Raw genomic sequence first — 23570 nt, 5'->3', positions numbered from 1 at the left:
CCTACAGTGACAGCTGCCCTAGGTGTATACGTGCCCAAGGTGGGTAGAGGAAATTTGAATTTAATTTTTTACCGCTGAGTCATTATTCCGGTGAGTATTATGCACTGTTTACGAGCTGAAGTGAAATTGTGTTGGATTTTATATTAAATTATATTTTTAATACCTTTCTATGTTCGCATAGCATACCTTGCCACAGATGTCGGCTTCGTTCAGCAGAAGCACGAAACACCGGTTCCCGCCGAGGTGCCAACATCATAATTTCCAAACAATGGAACTCCACCTAGCACAATTTCATGGGAAGATACCGAATCCAGCCATCACCAACGAGCCCTATCCCAACTTCGTACAGGATACATCGTACATTCACATTTACTTTTTGGCACGAAGTCGGGTCACCTATATTTTGCGCCAGGCGCTTCACCAGGCCAATAAGCTGGTCGCTCCTGGTGCCTATAGGCTTCCATTGTTCGTCCAGCAGCGCTCTAAGTTCCCTGGTACAACGTTTACGTTCGATGAATTTCGATGAGGTTGTAGGTATAAAGCAGGGTGTCAGGCTTTCTGGCAAATGTGATGATAATACATTTGTCGACACATAACTGCAGCCCATTCGTGACGCACCAGGATTGGAATTTCTCTACTAAAACGACCTGAAGCGTCAATGGATAAGCTCGATTGCTATTGATTATGAGTCAGTAATTGGCGAAAACACAAAGGAGAAAATCACGCCTGCTCTGATTGAAACATCTCTACGAAGTCAATACTGGCGCCTGTTTTATTCGTGAACCCAAATGTCACTTTGACAGCCGCAGAGGCTGTGTTTTCAATATATCATTGGCTTGTTATCAACATTTGAGAATCGGAAGGTAGATTTTCGCGGCATCAGTACTCGTATGATGTTGCTAACTGAGCCTAGCTGCTCTGGGAATCAGAGCGTCTGAAGTTTGGCAATAATAGTAATGAATAGTGATAGTAATGAAAATAATAAACGACGTAAAAGAGTGTGCTGTGCGCTGTGCAAAACGTGATAAGATAATCGTCGTAAACAGACAAACAAAGAAAGAGAGGAGACAAAAAAAAAACAACCGCAAATAACAATTTTACTCAATCGATAAGTGGAGTTATTTTTTATAAAACAAAAGCTACTTTATTTTTTGCTTGTTTGTTTAGAAATCCTCATAACCTGGCAGAGGGAATTGCTCACTGTACTGTTCCACCTCCTTGCGCAAGCTTTGCACCTTGGCGCTAAATGTGGCGTCCTCGTGTATGACACGCTTAAAGTCAACCAGCTTCGGTCCGGACACGTTGGCGATATCCTTCGACAGGCGCAAACCACGATCGATAAAGTCCACCACCTGCTGCATGTCCTTCTCGAGCAGACCGCGCGTCGTGAGGGCAGGTGTACCGAGCCGAATGCCAGACGGATTCAGGGCGGACTTATCGCCGGGTACGGTATTTTTGTTGCACGCGATGGAAATTTCTTCCAGTATATACTCTGCCCGTGCACCCGTGATACCGACCGGGCGCAGATCAACCAGCACCAAATGCACATCGGTACCGCCAGTCGCCACCGAGTAACCCTTCTCGAGCAGTCCGGCACAGAGGGCACGTGCATTTTTAATCACCTGTTCCTGATAGGCACGGAATTCGGGCGTTTTGGCCTGCATCATGCACGTCGCAATACCGGCGATGGCATGATTGTGCGGTCCGCCCTGTAGTCCAGGAAACACGGCCTGATTGACGCGCGACTCCAGATCGTACATTACCTTCTCACCGTTTGCCTTTACACTGCGCACACCCTTCCGGAAGAAGATAACGCCCGCCCGCGGACCACGCAGCGTTTTGTGCGTGGTCGTACTGACAACGTCCGCGTACTCAAACGGTGACGGTATAACACCGGCCGCTACCAGTCCGGAAATGTGCGCCATATCGGCGAACAGATACGCACCATTTTGGTTCGCTATTTCGCGGAACCGTTTGTAGTCCAGGCAGCGCGAGTAGCACGATATACCCGCAATGATCACCTTCGGCTTGAACAGGCGTGCCGTCTCCTCCATCTTGTCGTAATCGATCAACCCTGTCACGGGATCGACCTTGTACGGCATGCTTTCGAAAAAGATGGACGTGGCGGAAATTTTCTTCGTCTGCGTCATGAACCCGTGCGTCAGATGGCCACCGTCCGGCAGATCTAGTCCCATGATGCGACCGTGCGGTTCGATCAGTGCGGTGTACACGGCAAAGTTGGCTGGCGACCCGGAATACGGTTGAACGTTGCAGCCCCATTGCTCTGGATCCAGTCGGTACGCTTCCAAGGCACGCTTCTGTGCGAGCAGTTCGATTTCGTCAATAAATTCATTGCCTCCGTAATATCTAGGGAAACGAAAGTAAATATGGTGTTAAAGTATGATGAGTGTTTGAAGGGTACAATTAGGAGACGGCCTGGTGGTGAAGCGCCTAAGATCAGAGTTCCGGACCGATTCCCCTCATAGTGTGAGGACTTGACTACCAAACAACGTGATATTAATATCAGCAAGTCTTTTAGTAAGCCATTAGGGATGGTCGGTGTGGCCTTAGTAGATTGTTAAGCCCAAGAAGAGAAAAAAAACCCTACTTGGAAGTCACCTTTACCTTTGACCGGGCAAACCTTCCGAGTATTTGTTATGCAAACAGGAGCTGAGACACTGCAAGACGGACAAGGAAGTGAAATTTTCACTGGCAATCATCTCAAGTCCTCTTGTCTGGCGCTTCTTCTCCTTCCGTATCAAATCCATCAGCTCCGGGTCCTGGTCCCATAGGTTCTCGTGGAGCAGTTTAGCATTTCCAGCCATCTAGAAAAAAAAATCACGAAATCCGATTAATTCCTGCAAATGTCTGCTCAAGTAAAAATAGTTTTTTTTAATTGTATGAACTTTATTTACTGAAGTTTTAGCAGTGTGTTTGCTCATTTTTGATTGTTGGCAGATACAGTAACACTTTCGATTTCGGCAATGCAAGTTGAGCGTAATTAATTGAAGCCTGTTGAATGATCTTGATTGCACAACGTGAACTTAACGCGTACTCCCAATAAAGTGGGTCTATAGTGTGGGAACCGATCCTAGCGACTGATTGATGAAGATCACCAGTACAATTTATAAGCTCTAACCAACCTCAGCGCACAAGCAATCGAAGCACGCACGGAAACGATCTGATTAAATCACGATCTTGGCCCGTCCGTACCATTCGAGAACGCAGAGGATAGAGAGACAGATAGGACCCGCGGAATCCATGTCAATTGGTAGGATGGTAAAAGGGGGAAGTATTTTACAACAACAAAATAATACATTTGTTGTGAAGAGGATCTTTCCCTGATGCTTGATGGCGTCGACGGACATACTCTTATCTATGTTTGAATTATAGCGAGTGCCCTACCAACTACCAGGGTTTTCTTCTTGAACGTACACCAACACGTACGCGGCTTGTTAGTCGCCAGGCGCAAAGATGATACCGCTGGTAGAATGTGTGTACTAAGTCGCGATCTTTCAAGAACACGCCTTTTTCTACTAGCGAACTTGACGTCACACGGCGGATTCTTTTGCGAAGTACAGAACATGAAACCCTGAAAAATTGTACCGAATGGAGGTTAGGGTTGTTTACCGCATGCGAGAAAGTGTGTTTTTTCTTCGTTTAATAATTACAAAACAACGCACAAACTCGTAGCAACACATGTGGTGGGGTGCATTGAAGTTGACGACGTTGGCCGATCACTCTTATCGCGTGTTTTATGTGCGAGAGAACACATTGATTAATCAAAAGAAGAAAAAAAAAGTAAGCACTTACTATTAGTGAACTTATCCTGGTTGAAACTCATCTAGTACCAGGCACTATTTCAGTTACGTAGTAATTATATTTAAAAAACTTTTTCCATTTTCTTGACAGTATAGCAAGATATGGATGCTGCAAAATTCCATAATCCCCTCCGTAGTTTTTTTTTTTTTTTGGGCTCTAACTCTTCCACCTCTAGAGGTTTTGTGCGTCCTGGCTTTTCTGGGATTTCTTGATTGGCGTATCTAGTCTCAGCGATATCTGCTTCTAGGCTTAACGACCTTCTAAGGCTGCAGACCTTCGGATGGCTCACTAGACTTGCTGATACCACGTAGCTGGACAGTTATTACTCACTACCGGGGGACTCAGTGACTTGAAGTCTCTATAAATGAGTAAAGAAATGATTTATCCCTGGTAGTAAGCAAGTGCTTCGTACGGTGGGTGACAACGTTCTCTCCGAATGGTATCCGATACCGGATCGTTACATGTGAGCGATCGGGATCGCTTCCCCTAGGTCGCCGGACCCCCATACTACACGAAACACAGTAAACTATGTTATTTAATTACAGGACCAATTATTTAAATCACAGGTCCACAATTTTCTTTTAGCTGCCATCACTATTGACCACCCTGTCCGGTTGATAGATGGATGTCGAGTATACATAGAACGCCATCACGGTGTGTATACTGACTAGCAAGCACGGCCCACGCCAATGCAAAAAAAAACGATCGCTTAGATCGGCAAACACGTGGTAAATTAACAAAACCGCGTCGCTGGAACAACTTCGATTGAACTTCACATTGATTTCGTGGACCAACGATTCACGCACAATTTACACCTAGGACTCAGGAAGCCACTTACCTTCGGGGCAGATTTTGGCAATGACGAGCTGAACCTGATCTGATCGTGCTTGACTCCACCGACAAGTGACTCGTGCAGTAGCGAACCGGTATCGGATGATGATGCTGGAGAACAATGTCTAGGCATTTGGGCCAGCAGCGAACCCCGCGCTCGCGTAATTGTTGACAGCCGTTGCACGCTAAACATTGGTGCGAGCGAGACGTATCCTCTCAGTGCGTTTGCCATCGCTCAATATATCGTGGTGGGGTGAGATAACTTCCCTTTTTCTCTCTCTCCGGCCGCTTGCCCAAAAAAAAAACCCGCGGTACACACGCACACACCCGTATCTGGCAAAAGGGAAATAAACTGCAGAGAGGCGGACTCCGCGCAGACTGCAGCACACAGCACTCGTAGCCCTTTGCAAAGCTGGTGGCCTTCTTACGCTGCTGTCAGATGTTTTCTGCACTGCAACGTTACGCACCGAGACAAGCGGATCCTACACCGCCAGTCGTCTATCATCGTTGTCATCCGCCGAAACCGTGCCTTATACCGCGAAGGGTTATCAGCTCGGCGTGATTGGGAAGCTGCTGCCTGTTTTGGGAGCGTGATAACCTGTGAAAAGATTTAGCTTTTGTTGTACGCGAACGCAAGGGAATGTATAGGTATCGACGTTCTTTTTTTTTAGGTACACGAATCACCAAGAAATTTCGTATCAAGACCTTCGACTACGGAAGAGTATGACGCATTTACATACATTCGAATCTCGGTTACGCGTACAACACAACTAAACATTCCGGATGACGAATGGTTTTGTGTGTATGTGTGCCTGCCCTACGGCGTTTACATCCGGTCTGGTTGAGTTCAAGTCATTAAATTCCGATGGTTCACTATGGGAAGATTGATAGTAACAATTGTGAATTTTTTAATTTCTATAAATTTATAAAAAGACTATTATAATTCAGTTCATGCTTCCATCCTATTGGAGCGGCCCGGTAGAAGCGGCGGTAATGGTGCCAGTCTTCGCAATGTTGAACCAGGGTTTAAATTAGTGATGGTCACTCGGAGTCAGAAATATCTGGTTCTGATTCACGGAACCGATTCCGGTACCAATTCCAGAATAGATTGTGATTCGTGAAATCGATTCCGGAATCGATTTCGTTTCTTAGAACTTTTTCCAACTCCTAGAATCGATTCCGACTCTTATCCCGATTCCGGGATTCAATGCTATCCGGGAATCGATTCCCGAAATGTTTGAGGGCTTAGGAATCGATTCCGGCCAATCATAAGCATCAGGTAGAATCACATCTGTCTGCCGGAGATTGGACGAATGTAGCCCTAGGACCGAGTTTCTTGGACACGAATTGGTACCAACGTGACCATATCATCATGACGTTCTCCTGACCATCAGAAGGCCAAGAGAAAAAAGAGAACGACTGGCATCATAAAACTAGTTCGGATAATCTATAATTTATTGTATTACAAAACAATATTTCGACTGTACAGTTTGCTTCCAGTACCAATCGAACTCCCTTTTTTATTTTTCAAAACATAGACAAAGAGTGGCTCTATTACTAACCGTGACGAGTTGAATCTTCATTATTATAGAACGATGTTTCCTAAAGCATCTCGCTTACTCACCAGTTATTTTACTGACCACAGCACCCGGCATACATAATCAAACACCCATTTTTTTTAATGCGCACATTTTTAACAGATGCTGCTAAAACGCTAACCTGAATGTGACTCATTTACAGTCAACATCTAAGGCGTACGATGGTTTGTACGAAATGATGTACAGTATAATGCCCAGCATATCGAACTGGATGAGAATAATGTACAGGAAGACTGCCACAATGATAGTTTTGCAAATTTTATCCAACAACTTCATCCGCTTCAGGTGCGTAAGCGCCCGTGGGATATTTTCGTCCTTCTCCTTTAGCAGGTATCGGCGCGCACCGAGAATGCAGTTACGGAAGTACAGCGTTACATCGAATTCGATAAAGTCGCGATAGTAAAAATCTTTGCTGTAAATGAGAAAAATAAAACAAAAAGTTAATAACTTAAAACAATGTAAAAAAATAGAGCGAGGGATAAAAAGGCGTAATACTTGTCCTCCGGTTTTATTTCCGACGCCAGCTTTATAAAGTTGCCATTCTTAAAGTCCCAATTATTCAGAATGAAGTACTCGAGCGCTACGTTTGCGGTGTAGATTTTCCGTTGTAGTTTTGCCAAACTGTAGTAGCAAATGAAGCATAGTTTCATTATTGATTTGTTTTACACCACTGCTTATTCTGCTAGCCCTATACTTACAATGGCTTTTGGCCCATCAGCCGAAATATTCCATCGATTAAAATAGCGGGCAATATATGGTACAGAAGTACACGTATCAAGTTGTGAATACGTATCTGTGTTATACCGCCCCCGGGGGCCCAGATACACTTGTCCAGTGGTATCTCATCGGATAAGGTTCGACCCATCTCCACGATCTGGGACATGGTGGAGTTTCTCAAGTTGGAAATGCAGCAGTTGTATATCGGCAGGTCCTGACTGGGGGTACTGTGGGAAACGAAATTGGAGGTATTTAATAGATGAATAGTGGAAACATGCACGCGTAATGGCATCAGCTGTCGCCGTCTAGGTAGAATTTTCTTCTTTAGGTCCATATGCTTCTTCTTTTTGGCTTAACGACCTGCTATGTCACATCGGCTCGTTTACTCTAAACCTTATGGATATCACGTCTTCAAACGACTGGACCGGGGTACAAATCCCATCCAAATCCTAACTACGTGGTATCATCAAGTCTAGTGAGCCATTAAATAGCCCGTGTTAATGGGAGACGACCTTTAGAGAAGGTCGTTAGGGTGTCAGGAAAAAGGTTTGGGTATTCAGTCCTCACTACCGGGGGAAACGGTCCAGAAGGGAATTTAAACCCAGGCTTGCCGAGTGAAGTTCGGCGCCGCTGGACTGTGTACACTCCACATTATAATTCTTTAAGCGCGTCCAAAAATGACCCACAAAAACCCGTCTAGCCGCTTGACCAGTCTGACCCTTGCTTGAAAAATAAAGTTAATTGAATGAATTTTGTTGTACTATGTACCGTTGGGCGTGCGTGCGGCACGAGTTACAGCTGTGATTAAATAATAGTGTACAGACTGTCAATTACGACCACATGATATACATGATAGAAAGGTAAAAATTATTGAGATGAAGACATTTTTGTGCCAGAAAATGGAATAGACAAATGAGTAACTCGAACTTCAAATGTATGTACGAAATCGCATAACCTTAAACACCGACTCGATAACCGGCTAGATTCCTATCGACTTTCTAACCTTGATATTACGCATTTCAAGGGCATCATCGGGGTTGGTTGCTGATCTGATTGATGGAGGAATCACTTAAAAGTTTGCACTTTTAAATTCATCCCCACGTGTGGGGTGGGGATTTTGAGCCGATTGTAAGCAAAACTTCTGTTCGCTTCACACCGTGTTAATTCCCACCCTTACCTTCGCCAAGATGCATCACTACGATTACACAATGGGCACCATTGCAAACAAGGTTGAAACTGTAACATCAATGGGAATCCATCGATTCATCGCAGCTAATTGCACTTACGCGGCACGTTTCGGGGCATTTTTAAACTCTAGAACTCACCTGTGCACCGGTTCGGTGCCACGCTTCCACGCGGCAACAATCATTGCCTTGATGCACACATCGACCGGCGTGAAGTCGGCTATGTTGTTGGGATCGCAGTACATCGTACGACAGATGCCAATGCCGCATCCAACCAGCAGCCCAACCGGCCCATTGAAGTTATCCATCCAGCCCGGTATCGGGTCCTTCATCGATGAGATGACAATCGATGGCCGGAACAGTATCATCGGCAGACGGTCCTTATGCTCGTTAACGATCTGTTCCGCGAGACTTTTGGTGAACACGTACGTGTTGGGCAGGAACCCCATATACTTCGGTGCGAGCACATCGAGCGTCTGCTCGTCAAACGTTTCCGCAATGCGTATCGTATCGCGCCAGTCGGCGTAAGCTGGATAGACCTGAGGGGCGTTATTGGAAAGGAAATACATCTTACAATCGGCGTGGGTTCCGTAGCCGTCCTAGAAAGGTGTATTCCATACCTCTTCCTCAATCACGTATCGATCCGGATTCGAGTAGGTGGAAGAAACGTGCATGAGCACACGAAGCGACGGCAGCTGTTCGGCGAACTGGACCAGCTCACGTGTTCCGCGCGTGTTCAGCAGTATTGCCGTCTTGAGCGGATCATCAAAACGCACGCTAGCGGCCACGTGAAAGATGACCGACACGTTGCGCATCTTCTCGATATCCTCCTGGGAAAGGCCGAGCCCTAACAGCGATACGTCCCCCTGCACCGGAACCATCTTGTTTAACAGTTCTGGACGTTCCTCGCGAAGTTTGTCGAACAACTGACGTATATCGAGAGACGGACACACATTTTTCAAGTCAGTTTGTATCTATATCAGGCAAAACAAAAAACTCCACAACTCAAGGGTACAAACCGGTAACTGTTGCATCTCCTGGATGCGCTCCTGGATAGATTTCTGTTTCTTCTCGCGTATCAGTATGTAGATGTTGTTCAGCTCGGAGCAGGACCGTAACAGTTTTTCTATTAAAACCTTGCCCATAAAGCCCGTACCGCCGGTGACGAATATGTCTCGGCCAGCAAAGAACTCCGCTATGGTAGGTTTGGTCGGGTCATAGTTCTGCTCCATCGGGAGCAACCCGATCGGATGATTGGAGAATGTGTGCATGGTTCAATATTTTTCCGAAACTAAAATATTCACAACTATCCGGCCCAACTGTCACACCAAACCGTTAATAACTTGATTGCAGATGTTGTGTAATCGTTGTATTGCTGATAAATCTTCACTACAACCGGCTAAACTGTTTTAATTTGAATTTCAAAGTAATTGATGAACATTGATAGTGTTTACAGCTTTTCACGACTTCTAACCACGCGTCAAACTGTTCACCGATTCACCCTGGACTGCGCGCCACGAGCTGCGAGCGACGAGCAACCGATAGCGTGGATACGATCACACTGAATGAACGATCGTACGATACAGGGGGCTTCGAGAGCCGCGCACCAGCAATGACGACGCTCGATGATGACGACCAGAAAGGTACCGAACTCTAGTCCGTTATACTAAGGCCTAACCACTAAAACAAACAAACTTAAACTTCTCAAACCAGGCATAGTCAAGGCTTTCACACACAATGAAAACTGGTTCGTCTAAGGTTATTTCTACAAGGCAAAAAAATTGTAGTAGATCGCACCATACGTACGTTTTTGTTGCTTTTCTTTTTCTTCATAATTAAAACTTCCCCATCCGGAGAGGGAGTTGGCGTTCCAGTCGGATACGTACCGTACCTAAAAAATATTTACCAAACAGACGAAACCGTCTACCCATCTGTAGGACTTTAAACAATTTTTAAAACGTATTATGCATATCTATCTGTTGACATAAAATGATATACAAGGATAAAGATGAGGTATCCCTGTGTCCTAAGCCTCGCCAGTTTCGGTGATTCGCCCAATGTTTTGCATCACAGCTGCTCTAATATCTGATCGACCGTCAACAAGGGTACGAATCGACTAATGTTCTCCCGCTAAGGTCAGACTAAAGATTAGCACCTCAAGACGTGGAGATTCGTGTGAGTAAGGCCACCAACGTTATGGTCATTTTTCGTAAACTGTAGTCCTCTTTCGATGGGATTGTTAAATGAAAAGTGGGAAGAGAGAGAGAGAGAGAGAGAGAGAGAGAGAGAGAAAAAAGATTGTTCGCGCTGGTCAAGATTGTCGCATAAGAAAATGACTAGAATATGCGTCAGCTCTGAAGGATTGCACTTTATTGGTTAGCGCGCCATTGAATCGATATACATAATTTGGAGAAGGCACACAAGGCACGAAAAATGGTAAAAGAGATTACTAATTCTTCCGCATATTTTGTCCGTCGTACTCGTAGAATCACCATAACCATATAAGCAGCTGGCTACGCATGGGTGAAGATACATCTTCTCCCTTAATCAGAATTCGGCGCAGAGTTTAATAAAACTCAAAACCGGTTAATCTACATTTTAGCGTTTAGCATAAAACCATACTCTACCTCTACCACTAGTTTGGTCGCCCTTTTACCCGCTAGGCGGAAGCCTGTCTACGCAGGCTCTAGCAGGTGATGAGCCGACAAATGTAGGTTTCTAGATTTTGCGTTGGGTGATATTGAACCACCAACCGATCGAGGGTCAATGACACGTTGAGGAGAAAAAAATATTGAATTTTCGTCTAAACGTTGGATTCGGTAAACTCCGTTGGTATCGACGGCAATGAACGAATCCCTCATCGAATGATTGTAATTTTTCATTCAAATTACATCTGTTAATATTTTTTTTTTTCCTGCGTAGTGATACTGGGGTTTTTATTAACGAACTAGCAAGAATTTATACCATTCCTTCATAACTGCGAACATGTCGAATGTCGACGAAACCTAGCTTGATTCTCCATCACACCGACCGGACGGAAGTTGCAGCGCTGACTTCTACTGATTTCATTAACTTATATGGAAAAAAATGACAGTATCTACATTTTGAGCATACGATACAGCAACCAGCGGAAAGAAAACATTAAAAAGGGGAAGAAAACACTGGCATCTTTGTATGACGAACATCGTTACATTGGTTCGAAAGCGGAGCTGCCTTTTGCAACCCCTTACACTGGGTCATATGAGCACTTTAAATATTGAATGCATTTGAATTCGTTATTTTCGGAGTTGATAAGAAGCTAGCCAACTGGCAGTGCCAAGGTTGGGAGACAGAATTCAATTTTTTGGTTTTCTTTACCGCGCTTAATGCCTGTTTGAACTGGGCAGCAAAAAAAGGTGACTCGTAAGTGCGTGTGTTTTTATCCGGCCTTAGCTTGTTTTAATTACTAGTGCTCGTGCGACGGTTAGCAACGACCCTTAGCAGCTTGATGCGTTCGTTGTGTATCTCGCACAATCATTCCGAATCAGGCTGCCAAGTCCCACCCGTAGACTGCGACAGGCCTGCTGCACGCGAGGCACAGATTTATCCGGCCTGAATCAATTAACATTCCCCGGGGTTTTGGCTTTTCTAGAGAGCATGGTTACGATCGATTGAGACAATACAATACGCTAATTTGCCCAGTGGTGCAATGGATGGGCTCTATAACCATTTTCGATCACAAAGTCATAACCAAGGGGTGTTGGAGGGCTAGAACAAATTATCTACATCGTCTCAACCCGAGCGTTAATGGATGATCTGGATCGATCGTTCTGAACAAATACGCTGATAAGAGCATATCATTCAGAAAACTGGTGTTCTGCAGGAACACGTGGTTTGCCTAGAACCTCTGAAAGAGACCTCCTAACAACCTGCATAGTCAGTCCACGGGAGTCCATTTCCGGTCCGCCCTTACCACCGGCAATGGTGGATTTAGCCCCTCGGAGACCCTAAGCGGAGTGGAAGTTTGAGCCCCTTATCATATTAAATCTGATGACCGAGAAAGAGATTGTTCTGCGGATTGTTGGGCTCCACCGTGGCCGCTCACTCCGTGTACCTTTAATCCCGCCACTGGCATTCTCTGTCGCAGAAATGATTTATTATACAAAAACAGTCTCAGTACACAGCAAAAAGGGGACATTCCTTTCTTTCGATCTGACACCAACCACAGACCATGTATGTGCTTATATGCGTGAATTAATCTAATGTGTAAACTAGTTTAACATTGGTTTTATTAAAGTCCCTACCTTACTGTGCATTGCATTAATATTTGTGCGGACGAATCGCCTTCTCGGGATCGAACAGTTTTGGGTCGTTGAGGAATTCCACCGCTTTATGGTAGGTCGGCATCAGTCCCGCATTTTGTGCTTTGATAATTTCCCGCTCTACCTGCTCGTGCCGGTCCTTGCACAAACCGGTAATGTGCCGCCCATACACACGGCCTGTGTACGGGCTTTGGAATTGCGATAGCAGCTGCACGTTTTTGTAGTCCGGGCTGATGCCGTGCTTGCATAGCACGCACTGCACTTTATCCTTGGCGAAGGGATTTTCTTTCAACTCGATCGGTGCGTTATTATCGATGCTCGTGGTGTAGTTTCTGGGAGACGACAGCCTACCGGCTGTTGGAGCAAATGCTTCTTTGTTTATGTAACCTAAAATTACTGTCGAAGAGCGTATTATTTACACGGAAAGAATGAACAGATCGGTTCCATTAACACACACACACTCACCTCGACCAACACGAAGTCTACTTCCTATGCTGGAAAGCATGTTTAATGCTGTAATTGTTGTTAAATTTCCGAACGTATTATAAAAATATTGTAATGCAGGTTGGCCGTCGCGAAGCGCTGTAACGTTTTTGACGTTTATGCTGTCATCGTGTTGCCTATTTTGACGTTTCCCGATGGAAATGTCTAGAAAATAAGGTCTGATCATTTCCATTACACACTGAAGTTACAATTCCATTTGCATTATTTTAGCGGTTAAATTAATTAAAAGTGTGCTGCGAATTACAGGTTCAGAGAGGAAAAAAGCTTCGGAGCGTCGGTATCATTGTGAAGGATGGAGGAGTAAATAAGTCTTGCCTCAAGAGTTTCCAACTCGCAGTACCAGACATCAAATCGGAATTGCACTCTGATTTTGATCGCATCCAATCGGAAGGGATCGGATCCAAATTGAAAATCCTTCGAACAATCCATCCAAAAGTAAGCAGTATAAGACCGGGGCCATACAACTGGTCTCGGCCTAATAGGTAAGCACACAACTGTCAGTTTTCTGCATTCAAATATGGCGGACCAACCTTAGCGCTGTACCAAACACATTGTTTCCCACTGCGTAAACTTCCTCGGAGCTCGAGCAGCGAATGCTGCGTCAAAAGTGATTGTTCCTAGCCACGGTGAGGACGCTTGTGTTTGGTTTGTGAAATTGTGTTTTCGTCGTGAGTCATAAAATTATTGGTCATTAGTTAGTGTGTGTTCTGTGAAAATTGTGTCGCTGTTTTTTGGTTATTTTGTTTCGTAAAGCAACAGTAATTGTTTTCTTTTGGGTTGTTACGAACTTGTAAGTTAGGAGAGACAGCTTCTGCTGCTCCATTCTGCGAACTTTGTAGCAGGAAGTAATCGTGATGATGAAATCACGCCTGCTGGGGCTGGTTGGCATTTTACTGCTGGGTAAGTAGAATCGTATTTAATGAAAATAGTTCGTAAGCCTTGCTGTAAGTACCTTTGTATCAGCCAACGAAACGCTTTATGTGCAAGGGCGCGTTTGGCGTGCGTGTTCCGTACGTCTTTCGTAATCATAAATGGCGTCTTGGCGAATTGTAATCGTTTTTACAAACAGCTGTAATTCTTTTTTTTTATTCGCCGTCCTGCTCCCACTCCATGATAATTGTAATAAGCTGACACATAGCCAAGCCATTTCACTATCTCAGCAGTATCGATAACTTGTGAGCCAAAACAAAGGAGGCGAGCGAGCCAAGCGTAGAGCAAAGTCACTATTCCGTAGACACAAGATGGTGGTTGCTACCGCGAGCGAGAATTCTTTCGTTGTTTTTTTCAACAAAACATTTATTTTTTTCTGATACACGGTTCCAAAACAATTCCACTCTTTTAACGAAGCCGCTTTACAGGAGAGTAATGATTCATCCACGTGTGCTGGCTTTGTTACAAATTTTGCTGGATGGTTTCCAACCTAGCGAATATGCGTTGTTTTGATTCCAGATGTAATGCGTTGTAGATGTTTTGAGGAAAGAAAAAAAAGCATTTGAAACACCTTTCTATATTCCGAGCAAGAAATAATAATCCAAGTCCAAGCCAAGTCAAGTCAGGAGCAAAATAACATTTGTTTTTTGTTGTTGTTGTTTTCCTTTTTTTTCTCCACATCTGGCCTGTTTTGCAATCAACATCTAGCCCTAACCGCCGTATGCAGCTCACCCGTCAAACAAACAAGCAACTCACCAAGCAACAAGCGACTGTTGGGAGCGAAAGAATGCACCTGGGGACCATCCTACTGGTGTTCTGACATCAGGTAAGTCTAGACAAAGAAGTTTTTAACTTTCCCTATGGTCGGGTTCCATTCTGTGCGTCCTATTCCACGTAGCGTTTGGGATAGGGTCCACAAAAATGCGGGCTCTAAGCGCGTTTAATACCAGCATTGGGATAGCATCGGTACATCCAAATCCAGTATCCGGATTTTATGGATAAAGGCTCTGGGCAAGATTTATTCCATAATTGGTTGCCGGTGTGTGAGACAGAGAACCAAAACCCCTATTCGTCCGGTTCAAGGGAGTATCAATCAATTCCTCTACCACAACCAAGCCAGTTTGTCAAGGCTTGGTGCGGGGAGAAACATATATGCATAGATCACGATTTCACAGCAAGTAGCATCCTTAAGCGGATAAGGTGCTAAGTGATAAGCAATCAAGAAACAAAACAACAACAAAAAATGGCTGCGTTTCAGTTGCGTTGGAGTGGTTCTTTGTTATGATTTTGCGGGCATCGGACACTTGTGTCCTCATTTTGTTTCTTTTTTCCTCCCATGTCCCCACCGGCAATGGCAAATGATGGTAATGATGCTGATGACGCATTCCGAACGCGGCCGCTTCTGACTGGCCCGGGCCGACTCTTTTTCTCTAACGACGACAAGGGAGGGGGAGGTTATCGGTTATTGCTGGCGGAGGTTAAAAACGGTCGTCGTCGGCCGTTTGCAATAAGCAAAATACAAACCGTAGAATCTATACAGTAGAACACGAATCCGCCAGACCCGGATCCCTCACACGAGCCGCGTGGTTGATTCGTTAGGCCTTTGTTGTCCTTAAAAAATGTATACCCTCTCATCGGGGTATCAATCAGTGCACTTTTCCCGTCGCGGTCGTGGCAACGGGGGCGAGTCATCAGCAAAAATTATCGGAACTAAGCCTCTTTTAATGCTGCCTGGCAGATCTTGCTCATCTCTCCTAGACATTGTTGGTCTAGGGGTCAGGGGAAGGGGAAACATATTGATGAGTGATACTACACTTCCAGCGAACATAAAATTATTCCGTCTTATTATCTTATCTTGTTCTTACTTCGCGCTATAATCTGCTGGGTCATCGGTTACTGGGACTTCTGAATTATGTCGTTCGCAGATTAAGTTTTCGCGCTCTACGTGAGTTTCTTTCAATTACATCGGTTTAAAATATGAATTGGATTATTCTAAATGTTACATAAAAAATGTTAGTTATGTAAACGTTAAAAATCAGCAATAGATACGCCACGAAGAATAGATTTGCTCTGTCAAGGTCGCGCGGTAAAAGCGCGAAAAAAATGCTAAAAACAGTGCAACAGCGTGCACCGCCGCATACTAACAATTCTATTTGCTAATTCAATTACGAAGGATTCGCTTGCAGTGTAGGCAACTTAAACCGTAAATCAACCTCCGAGGGAGTCATTGTATAAGTTAGTACAATATTCCCTTGTCGAATGATGCGTAATGCAGCGAACCACCGCACTGTATTAGTAAATACGTAATTCGTGACATGGACAAAGCCGTGGTAAAAGGTTGACCGGTAAGAGCCAATTGGCCGGTAACAGCCGACTGGTTGTTGATCCTCTTGGAATCAGCATGTAAGAAAAATGCTGATAACTTTGTTTTTCATTTTGTATTTTTAGAAGACACATAAAAGAATTCACTGCTGGACGCCTGTTTGAAACACGTAAAAATAAAGCTGGGAGGATCGTTATCGCTGCAAAAAGTGTCGTAGTGCTTTATTAATTCATCCAAGAAACGATCAAGCAAAATGCTTTTGCTTATGAATCACTCCAATCTTTCCCATATTGCTGCTGGGTATGATTCACAACGATCGTTCTTGGCTAGCGTTGTTTTTAACAAAGCCGTTTTGAGAATTTTTTTTTTTATCCCGAAAAAGAGCTAAAAATAAATCATTACAACAAGCGACATTTTTCTCTGATTGCCTCTGACAAAAAGGTAAAATTTTGTTTGAGGTAAAGCACAACACGACCTTCGAATTGTAGGTCATATCGGTCGTAAAAAAATACTTGTATCACGTGCGACGATAGTAAGAGGACGGTCCAGTAGCCGGCATGTATCGGCGTCGGGCTTTGCCAAGGCAGGATCGTACAGATCGTAGCCGTTCCGGATGGCCGGGGCGTGCCTTGAGGTCTTTAAGCTAAAAAGAAGAAAATCGATTAAATTCAGTACAGGAAATTGAGGGAATCAAATTCAGAGAAAGAGGCTCGAAATCGGGAAGATTGATTCCGGACGGAGCAATTACAACAGCATCGTAGTTTTACCTTGAAATCTGAACAACAAGCGCGATTCATTAAATTAAAAAGCTGCCCAGGTTGTGCCCAATTATACAAAAATAAGCTTCAGCACTATTATGAGCTGTAAAATGATTTTGTTTTATGGACAGACAGTTTGAATTTAAATGATAATAAGGTGACGTGCCGTCATACTTAATAATAAAATAATTTGAATTTACTGAGCGATAATAAGCCCATCCATTAGGGCGTTGTTTTGGTTGCCGACTTGACGCCGAACTTGGCACAAGACCGCGAGGTGAAACCTTTAGCACGACCCGGTACTTCCTAATGTGGACTGACCTGTGGTATGAATAACGTACGTCGCTAAGCTAGGAGTGATCGAGCAGGTTGTTAACGCCTAACGCAGTGGCTCACTGGTAGTCCTTGCTGACGGGGGAAAGTTCCTGATGCAATTCTTCGTTACGAAACAAATTCATCAAGGAATTCCTGCGTATTTGAAAGAATTCCAACTGTCTAGTTTTAAACGAAAGATTGGAAGTTATTAATTGCTCGTATTGGTAAAAAATATTACTATCATCTATCGTAAGATACATTCCACTACATGGCTTGATGCTTGCATTTCTAAGTATGAGATGGGTGGGGCTCATAATCATCGATGCGTTTCTAGCAACGTGCTCGTGGGAACGTTTACTACAATGAAAATGTATTTTGCACTTAAATCAGCTCCACGTGTTAGGGAGATTTTTTATTGTTTCTAGAATATGTCAGCCTGCAATTTGGCTGATGATATTTTTATTCTGTGTCAGTATTGAGATAACTAGCAGTGTGTACTTGTAGCAGAATAGATATTTACAGCAATTGAAATAGTCGAGTTATGATGGTAGCTGCCCGGGATCAAGTTTGATCTCGACCCTCAACTGCTCGTATATTTTGGATAAAAATTTAATTTAGGAAGAATCCAGAAATCGCCAGATCAATATAATTGTCCTCTAGAGCCTCTGCCGTACGCATGGCTAACTAGCCAGCTACTGGTAAAACGAAGTCAAGGAAAGAAAGTTTTGATTACCAACACAACCCGAACGTAAATTTCTATCTACAGCCACCGGTGATTTTGATTTGAAGATAGGATCAAAGGATTCAAAGACGTCAGGGATTATACAAGATAGAAAAGAAGAAACACATTCAGTTAAGTGAAAAATTTATGATATTAGAGAATTGGAAAGTCCCATTAAACTATCGAGAGCTGACGCCATCAGAAGCAGAACAGGTGTTCCTGCCCAACTAAGAAGTGCGGGTCCAACAGTTAACTTCTTGCGACGTCAGCATATAACACGTAGGGCCATGATTGAGAAAGTCGTGCCAGGGGAGAAAAAGTTTATGCCCCTGAAACTCCAACCAGAAAACACGTCTGTTTAATATTCAGTGCATAACATGTCGGGACTGGAAGTATTGGTCTGCCCAAGTATCGTTTGGAAAAAGGTTAAATAGACGAAATGTTACAAGAGATGTCTGGCTTTCATGGACTTAGTGTCTGCGAGTGGGTGTTATACGTTCGAAAGTAGAGTCCCAATGTCGACAAATACGTGTTCATATTGTGTCTACCCAGCTACTACTCATTAACGTAACCGAATATGAAATTTCTGGAATATTTTTCTCAGGAACGCCAAATCCTGTGGAGCCGTATCGCACTGCATCCAAACCGTGTGGGAAAAGCAACATTATCCGGTGGATAATGATGAGATCTGCAACATCTGTTTGGACATGGTCAAGCAAGCCCGGGACCAGTTGGAAAGCAACGAAACTCAGGCGGACCTGAAGGCCGTGTTCGAGGGTTCGTGCAAGTTGATCCCGGTCAAGGTTGTGAAGAAGGAATGCTGCAAGCTGGCCGACGATTTTATCCCGGAGCTGGTCGAAGCGCTCGCCTCCCAGATGAACCCGAACGTCGTGTGCAGCGTGGCCGGACTTTGTAATAATGCCGAAATCGACAAGCTGCTCGCTGAGATGCCAGCCACCAAGCCGCTGCTCGAGGAGGAAGTAGAGGATGATGATGATTCGTCGTCGAGCGAGAAAGTTAGCGCAACCGGTGATATTACGTTCGGCTGCGAGGAATGCAACACGATTGTGGACCAAATTGAGCGTCGCTTCCGGTCCAGCGATCGGGACAGCGTGCTGGAAGGATTCCTGCGTGTTTGCGGCCAAATGTCATCCTATTCGGACGCTTGTTCGAGCCTCGTGCTGACGTACTTTGGCGACATGTACGCACACCTGAACCGAAACTTGAAGGCGGACGCGGTGTGCCATTTGAGTGGAGTTTGCTCCGCAAACTTCCACCAGCACGATGAGAAGGACGGCAAGCAGATCGAGGTACGATCGATGGGAGGTGTCGGTGTGCTGCCGGTGATGGTTGGCGGTGGTGACGATGTCCCTTGCAAGCTTTGTGAGCAGCTGGTGGATCACCTGCGTGACGTGCTGATCGCAAACACGACCGAGCTCGAATTCAAGCAGGTGCTGCAGGGGCTTTGCAAGCAAACGAAGAGCTTTGCCGACGAATGCAACAACCTGGTGGAGCAGTACTATCGCGAAATCTATGAAACACTCGTCCACAATTTGAACAGTAACGATGCGTGCTTCATGATCGGCGTGTGTCCCAAGGGTACGATGTTCGGCAACGGTCCCATCATGCCACTGTTGCCGGTTGCGGTAGCGGCGCAGCAGGAACGTAATATGGCGTCGAAACCGAACCGCCGTCCGCTGCTCGGTGAGAACGAACCCTTGCTGTCGGCGTCCGAAATCCAGCAGGCACAGCTACCAATTGATCGCATCATGGGCGCACCGAGTTCACTGAATTTGGTGGAAAATGGCAAGTTCTGCACCTTGTGCGAATACTTCATGCACTTCGTACAGGAAGCGTTGGCCGAACCGGCCAACGAGGACGAAATCAAGGAAGTGGTTGGTACCACCTGCAACCGGCTGCCGGCATCGATCCGCGGCGAATGTCACAACTTTGTGGATGTGTATGGCGATGCGGTGATTGCACTGCTGATCCAATCGATGGATCCACGCCAAATCTGTCCAACGATGCGGATGTGTCCGACCGCCCGCGAAGATGTGGAAATTTTTGCACCCGGTCAGGTGGAGGTGACGATTGAGGCCCGTGCCGGGAACGATAAGCCAACCTGTCCGCTTTGCCTGTTCGCCGTCAGCCAGCTGGAAGAGTCGGTCAAAACCGATCGCTCGAAGGAAAACATTAAGAGCGCGCTGAGCAAACTGTGCATGCACCTGTCGCCGAAGCTGCGCCTGGAGTGTAATGATTTTGTGGACACGTATACGGCCGAGCTGGTGGAAATGTTGGCGTCCGATTTTACGCCGCAGGAAATCTGCGTCTTCCTGAAGCTGTGCGTCGACCAGCGCCCGGACCTGAGTCTGCTGGGTATGGAGCTCGATTATGAAAAGCGTACATCGTGGAGCCAGCGGCCGGCTGCTCCGTCCACTTCCGGTGATATCGAAACGAACGAAATCCCCGACATGACGGTTAACGGGCAGATAACGGTTGATCATACGCCGATGACCAGCACCCCGGAGTGTCTGGTGTGTCAGGAAATGGTGAAGGAGCTCGAGAAGCGTGTGAAAAACAAGAAGAGCAAGGATCAGATCAAGGAAGCGCTCGAGCATGCTTGCGATCGTCTGCACAAGTACAAGACCAAATGTGAGAAGTACATCGATCAGCATAGCGATCAGATCGTCGATCTGTTGCTGAAGCAGTTGTCGCCGAAAGAGATTTGCCACACGCTTGGGTTCTGTCTGCCGACCAAGGAGTTTACCGATGAATGTGAGTATCCTCAATTTTGTTCGTTCGCATTCATAGGTTTAGTGATAGATGAATTCTCTTTTTTTCCCCCGTAGTCGGATTAAGCCGACTCCGAGGCATGAAATAAAAATAAAACGCAAAATATACATTTTCTTTTTCCTCTCCCGGATTGTAGTGGACGTTGATGAAGCACTGCTCGACTATGTGGTAGAACCCGCCATCATGGAACCAGCCAAGGAGGTGCTTGTGTCACCGAGTGCCATCGGTACCGTTGCCGGCGAAGCGGACAAAAACCAACCACCACAGTGTGCGATTTGCGAGTTCGTGATGGTAAAGCTTGAGTCGGAGCTGGCAAACAAGAAAACGCACGACGAAATCGAGAATGCCGTCCGTAGCGTGTGCGAAAAAATGCCAAGCACCATTACCAAGCAGTGCGACAAGCTGATCGACCAGTACGGCGAGTTTATTATCAAGTTTCTGCAAACGTTGCCACCGCAAGCGATCTGCACGCAGCTGGATTTGTGCGAGAAGCAGCTGGCCCTGTTGAAACAATCGGAGCGTAAGTTAGGGGTTGGCACGCTGGCAGGTGGTAAGCACGTTGCTCACATTTTTCACTGATGTGTGTGTTGTTTCCCCCCATTTTGCTTTATTTAGTGGAAATTGTCGAGTGTGCTGTGTGCCAGGCTACGGTAAAAGAGCTGGATGAGTTGTTGATGAGCGACCAGATGCTTGATCACGTTACCGAGTACGCGGACCGTATCTGTGACGCACTGCCGGCGAAGCACTACACACAATGCGACAGGATGCTCGGTGTGTACGGTGTGAGCATGTTGCAGCAGTTGCGACGTTCGATCGAACGGGAGCAGGTGTGCGTGAACATCGATATGTGCAGTGCGATGTCGGGCACACTGCTGTCGCTGCCGGAGTATGCTTCCGGTGAGCGTGTGATCGATGAACCGGTCGAGGAGGCGGAGGAGGAGCACGCCGAGAAGAAGGATGCCATGCTGGTCGGACTGAACGAGTGTAGCTGGGGACCGGCCTACTGGTGCAAGGATGAAGCCAGTGCCAAACAGTGCAAGGTAAGCGAGCGTTTTATCAGCTAATACACATGTGACACTACAGAAACGGCTAGCGTAAAAGATGGCGGCCCCAATTTGAAAAAAAAAAGGGTTCGGTGGATTCGCTAAAAATCATCGAGACTAGTACCCTCCTCAGATCCATCCATCTGTCCATCAATGTAGTACTGACTTATTTGGTCTAAATAACCATACTTGTTCATGAAAATGTCCTGAGCTACCCTCGTAAATGTCGAAAAATCTTAAAAACATATTGTAGTTTAAAAATTCAAAACCAGTCCAACTGTTGTCGTCATTCGAGTGTCGTTCTAGGATTAATCGATTGTTTAAATCAACTGTAATAATTAAAACATATATTTCTTACCTTCTTTCAGTCCACGAGCTACTGCAAGGAGCGCAAACTTGGTTTCTGGAAGGAAACAGCCTAATAAGTACAGTAAGTTTAGCGGGATTAGTGAGTACTTGAGCAAGGCGAGTGAAGGGAAAGGAATGATCGTTTAGGTAAGAAATAGTGTTGCACATGTATAATGCACACGCCAATAGGGGAGAAAAGCAGCACTAGAAGCAAACGAGGTGCGAAAGGCAAAGGTTTTATTATACTGAATCGAAAACGAAACAGAAAAAAAAAACAAATGTAATCGATACCAAGAAGTGCTATTTTTTTAGAAACTAAGACAATTGAAATTAGTGAAAATGAAGAAGGAATCTTTAGGAATGGAGTATATATGTATATGATGAGTGTATGGAAAATGAGGTTGATAGGAATGGGCGAAGGCTTTTTTGGTTGGGCAGTTAAAGACACGCGTACGTATCAAAATCATACCTTTTGTAATCGGTTAGTTTGTGATGATTTTTATGATGAAAAAATCAGGCTGTTAAGAAAAGGAGGTTCGTAACTACAGGAGGATGGGTTTAGCATAGGACATTGTTCTTTTCTTTTGTAGGGAGAATGATTTGGAGAACGAACAGACGAAATGTAAAATGTTAAGAAATTTCCGTTAATCAGCGTTGGTACATGGCAACCATAACTTCTAACAACAGCGCAGATAATAATGCACAGTGTGGTGTTTGACGCTAGACATTCTTCATCTGGTCGAATGTCAGTGTAACATGTACACGCTTTGCAACTAACCATTTCAAAAGTGTCAGACTAATTGATATTATTCCTGGATTTTTTTAAATGCAATAAAATCAAAATGAAATACAAAACGGAAACCACTATCTGTCGATTATGATTTTAGCTATAGTTTTCCATAAAGGTATAAAGTATTCTTAATGGGGCGTACTCGTAAACGTTACCATACATTTTGGGATCGGATGGAAGGCATCGAGGACAATAGCTGGACCTTTCTTTATTTATGGTACAAATGTCAGATACGATGGAAGTTTGGAACCTACCTGAATTATGGAAAAGAATAATATGCAACATGAATAATTGTAATGCTCACTGAATACAGTAAAAACAATCACGCTTACAGTCGATGCAAATCGTGCAACAGCATTTCTCGAAAATCGGGAGAAATGACACCGACTTTTTTCGAGGTAAGTCTTAGATCAACTTCACATGGCTACGTAGCGTAGATAATACTGTGTGCAAGCCTTGAAAAACAATGGTAGGCTTTTTTTTTTGGTAGAAATATTCGGCCCCTGAGTCTTACCACGGTCTCACGTGCCGGTCTTCACACGGAAGACCCCGGGATTAAAATCCTATCCGGACCGTGCCCTTGTTGTGATGA

General features: G+C 45.0%; 4 protein-coding genes across 5 annotated transcripts in view; 1 reads left to right on the top strand and 3 right to left on the bottom strand.

Moving 5' to 3' along the window:
* Nucleotides 1–1150: 1150 nt before the first annotated feature.
* Nucleotides 1151–4945, bottom strand: LOC126556993 (serine hydroxymethyltransferase). Of its 2 annotated transcripts, none has more exons than XM_050212611.1 (3): nt 4661–4945; nt 2626–2825; nt 1151–2367 (listed from the first exon to the last, which is right to left on the bottom strand). In XM_050212611.1, the coding sequence occupies exons 1-3, from the start codon at nt 4883–4885 to the stop codon at nt 1164–1166; spliced, it is 1629 nt and encodes a 542-aa protein (XP_050068568.1). In that variant the 5' UTR covers nt 4886–4945; the 3' UTR covers nt 1151–1163. The 2 variants fall into 2 exon arrangements, with proteins under 2 accessions (XP_050068568.1, XP_050068576.1); XM_050212619.1 differs by lacking the exon at nt 4661–4945 and adding an exon at nt 2916–2948.
* Nucleotides 4946–6383: 1438 nt separating this feature from the next.
* LOC126557076 (putative fatty acyl-CoA reductase CG5065) lies at nt 6384–9423 on the bottom strand. Its single transcript, XM_050212729.1, has 6 exons — nt 9172–9423; nt 8773–9078; nt 8294–8691; nt 6950–7195; nt 6747–6872; nt 6384–6663 (listed from the first exon to the last, which is right to left on the bottom strand). Exons 1-6 carry the CDS (start codon nt 9421–9423, stop codon nt 6384–6386), a joined length of 1608 nt encoding a protein of 535 aa, XP_050068686.1.
* A 3023-nt stretch (nt 9424–12446) lies between these two features.
* LOC126561297 (28S ribosomal protein S18c, mitochondrial) lies at nt 12447–12958 on the bottom strand. Its single transcript, XM_050217349.1, has 2 exons — nt 12919–12958; nt 12447–12849 (listed from the first exon to the last, which is right to left on the bottom strand). The coding sequence occupies exons 1-2, from the start codon at nt 12956–12958 to the stop codon at nt 12452–12454; spliced, it is 438 nt and encodes a 145-aa protein (XP_050073306.1). The 3' UTR covers nt 12447–12451.
* An 823-nt stretch (nt 12959–13781) lies between these two features.
* Nucleotides 13782–23570, top strand: part of LOC126567637 (uncharacterized) — an 85434-nt gene continuing 75645 nt past the window's right edge. The window contains exons 1-6 of the mRNA XM_050223859.1: nt 13782–13857; nt 14596–14713; nt 18609–20779; nt 20934–21317; nt 21413–21837; nt 22209–22284. Coding sequence (XP_050079816.1) covers nt 13812–13857; nt 14596–14713; nt 18609–20779; nt 20934–21317; nt 21413–21837; nt 22209–22262 — 3198 coding nt within the window. The 5' untranslated portion in view covers nt 13782–13811 and the 3' untranslated portion in view covers nt 22263–22284. The remainder of the gene's footprint in view (nt 13858–14595; nt 14714–18608; nt 20780–20933; nt 21318–21412; nt 21838–22208; nt 22285–23570) is intronic.

This window comes from Anopheles maculipalpis, chromosome X, assembly GCF_943734695.1.
Source record: "Anopheles maculipalpis chromosome X, idAnoMacuDA_375_x, whole genome shotgun sequence".
Lineage (NCBI taxonomy): Eukaryota > Metazoa > Arthropoda > Insecta > Diptera > Culicidae > Anopheles > Anopheles maculipalpis.
Note: the sequence above shows the minus strand (reverse complement) of the source record. Positions and strands in the feature narration are given on the sequence as shown.